Raw genomic sequence first — 2,410 nt, 5'->3', positions numbered from 1 at the left:
TTTTTTCTTTTTTGAGAGGGAGTATTGCTCTCTCACCCAGTCTAGCACGATCTCATCTCATTGCAACCTCTACCTCCTGGGTTCAAGCAATTCTCCTGCCTCAGCCTCCCAAGTAGCTGGGACTACAGGTGTGCGCCACCACGCCCAGCTAATTTTTGTATTTTAGTAGAGATGGGGTTTCACTGTGTTGGTCAGGATGGTCTCGTTTTCTTTACCTCATGATCCACCCACCTTGGCCTCCCAAAGTGCTGGGATTACAGGCGTGAGCCACCGCACCCAGCCCACAGATGTGACATTTCTGACATGAGTTACAAGTGTGACGTCATGAATCTAGCATCTTCCTACCCCCAAATTATTTTAAAGCAGCTCGGTTCCCTGAGCCGCCCCCTGCTCTGTTCTTCTCTCCCATCCTCTGCAGGCACCCTGAGAGTCACTGCTGACTCAGCTGTGCTGGGTTTCCTCCTGCGGGACAAGCATGAGAAGGCAGGGAACGGCACCAGCGTGCACAGCGTGACCTGTGTCCTCACCCAGAACAGCAGCCAGGCTTTGCCCGCAGAGCTCCAGCTGAAGGGCCGGCTGCACGCCCAGAGGAGGAACCTGAGGGCGCAGGCCAGCATCCGTGCCCACGCGGCCAGCCTGGTTCTGGATGGAGCTTGCTCCTGGGGCCAGCTTGCAGGTGCACTGCCGCACAGTATCAGCACGCTGAGTGATGCAGGTGGGATGAGTGGTCCAGGCAGAACAGCCTCTTCCTCCAAGACTCCCAAGTCCCGGGCCAAGGGAGGGGATAAATGAGACTCCAGCCCTAGCTCACATTCCAGCTTCGTTTCTTTCCCCTACTGGCTTCCCCTGCACACCTGCGACTTCTTCCCCGGGCTGTGATTCAGCCAGGACATGCAGGTTGAGGACACCCGATGTTACGGTATTGACATGCTTCAGATGAGATGGTGACAGCAGCTGCCACCAACCCCCTCCTCTCTACCTCCCTCTCTTCCTCCTCCTCCCTTTCCCCCTCATCTCCCGTCTCCTTCCCCCCTCCTCTTTCCCTCCCCTTCCCCCTACCTCCTTCCCTCTCTTCCCCGCTTCTCCCCTGCTCCTCTCTCTTTTCTCTCTTCCTCTCCCCTTCTCTTCCTCCCTGCCTCTCTTCCCTCCCTCTCCCCGCGCTCTCCCCTCTCTCCCTCTCTCTCTCTGCCTCCCCTTCCACCAGCCTCTTCCGGACTGCCTCCCCCCACCTGGCTTCCCCCTGCCTGCCTCCCCCCTGCCTGCCTCCGCCAATCTGGCCTCCTCACCCCAACCCGTTCCGTGGGACAGCTCGTGCAGTGTGGATGCCTGGTCTAGGACCCCAAGGACGCCCTCTGGGACAGCGGCTATGAAATAGTCCCAACAGCCCCTGCTTGGGCTTCTCAGAGCTGTTCCCTCCAGGCCTGGAGGGGACGCTGCAGCAGTGAGGAGAGGACACATCATCAGACCCCGTTTCCCTCTGAGATTTGGGCACTGTCCTCGATGGGAGCTGGAAATCCTAAGGGGACACGGGTTTGCCGCTGGCTAGGCCTGGTGATTGTGCGTGAGGTTGGATCAGATGAAATCTCCACTGGTGTGAACTGTGGACAGTTTCGTATGGTTGAACCTGGTGTATTGGGGGCAGTGAGACCTGGAGCTGTGGGGCTCACGGGACCCTCCAGAGAGCAGGTGGGCTGGCCAGGTCCCCGTCATGTTCCCACCTGACTCAATGGGGTGGAGTGGGCTGAGTGGTCCCTGGGGCTTTGCCCACCCCTGCCCGCTGGCCTCTTTCCCCAGAACTCCCCTCCAAGGCAGAGGTGCTGCTTTTTCTCACCCACGTGGCTTCCAACTGCTCAGCACGCCTGGCACTGTGGAATGCGAGGGGTCAGCTAGACACTGCCTTTGGCCTAGAGGGCCTGACCCCCGAGTCCCTGAGCCACCAGCTCCATGCCAGCCTCCGCCACACCCACAGCGTGCCAAGCCTCAAGCACTGGGGCCTGCCCTTCTCTATAGATGGCTACGGGCACTTCCAGGTGAGGAGGGGGCTGTGCCTGGGCCGCACAGGGGACAGTGGGTCCCAGAGACACCCAACAGCTTTGCTTCTGCCCAGAGTGTGGGACGCAATCTGGCGGCCGGGCTGACGGTGAACTTGGATGGTGAGCAGCTCCACGCAGCCCTGGAGAGGAAGGCAGAGGGCGGCCACCAGGGGCTGGTGCTGGGGCTGCACCACGGCCTCTCAGGGCTACAGGGCACGCTGCCCTCCCAGCTAGAGGTGAGTGGCTCAGTGCCCACATGGGCCAGACTGCAGCCTGCACTGCTGGGCTCGGGGGGCCCAAGTGGGGTCTACCAGGGCCGTCCTCCTGTCTCTACTTCTTTTCTTAGTAACCCCCTACCTGCCTCTCCCCACCTGCCT

The 2,410-nt window shown here is 60.5% G+C and overlaps 1 protein-coding gene across 1 annotated transcript in view; it reads left to right on the top strand.

Annotated features, from left to right (window-relative positions):
• Positions 1-2,410, top strand: part of LOC108312180 — a 160,800-nt gene that overhangs the window by 109,673 nt on the left and 48,717 nt on the right. The window contains 3 exon segments of the mRNA XM_037742506.1: positions 419-715; positions 1,795-2,030; positions 2,108-2,269. Coding sequence (XP_037598434.1) covers positions 419-715; positions 1,795-2,030; positions 2,108-2,269 — 695 coding nt within the window.

The sequence above is a fragment of the Cebus imitator genome, unplaced genomic scaffold, assembly GCF_001604975.1.
Source record: "Cebus imitator isolate Cc_AM_T3 unplaced genomic scaffold, Cebus_imitator-1.0 Scaffold122, whole genome shotgun sequence".
NCBI lineage: Eukaryota > Metazoa > Chordata > Mammalia > Primates > Cebidae > Cebus > Cebus imitator.
Note: the sequence above shows the minus strand (reverse complement) of the source record. Positions and strands in the feature narration are given on the sequence as shown.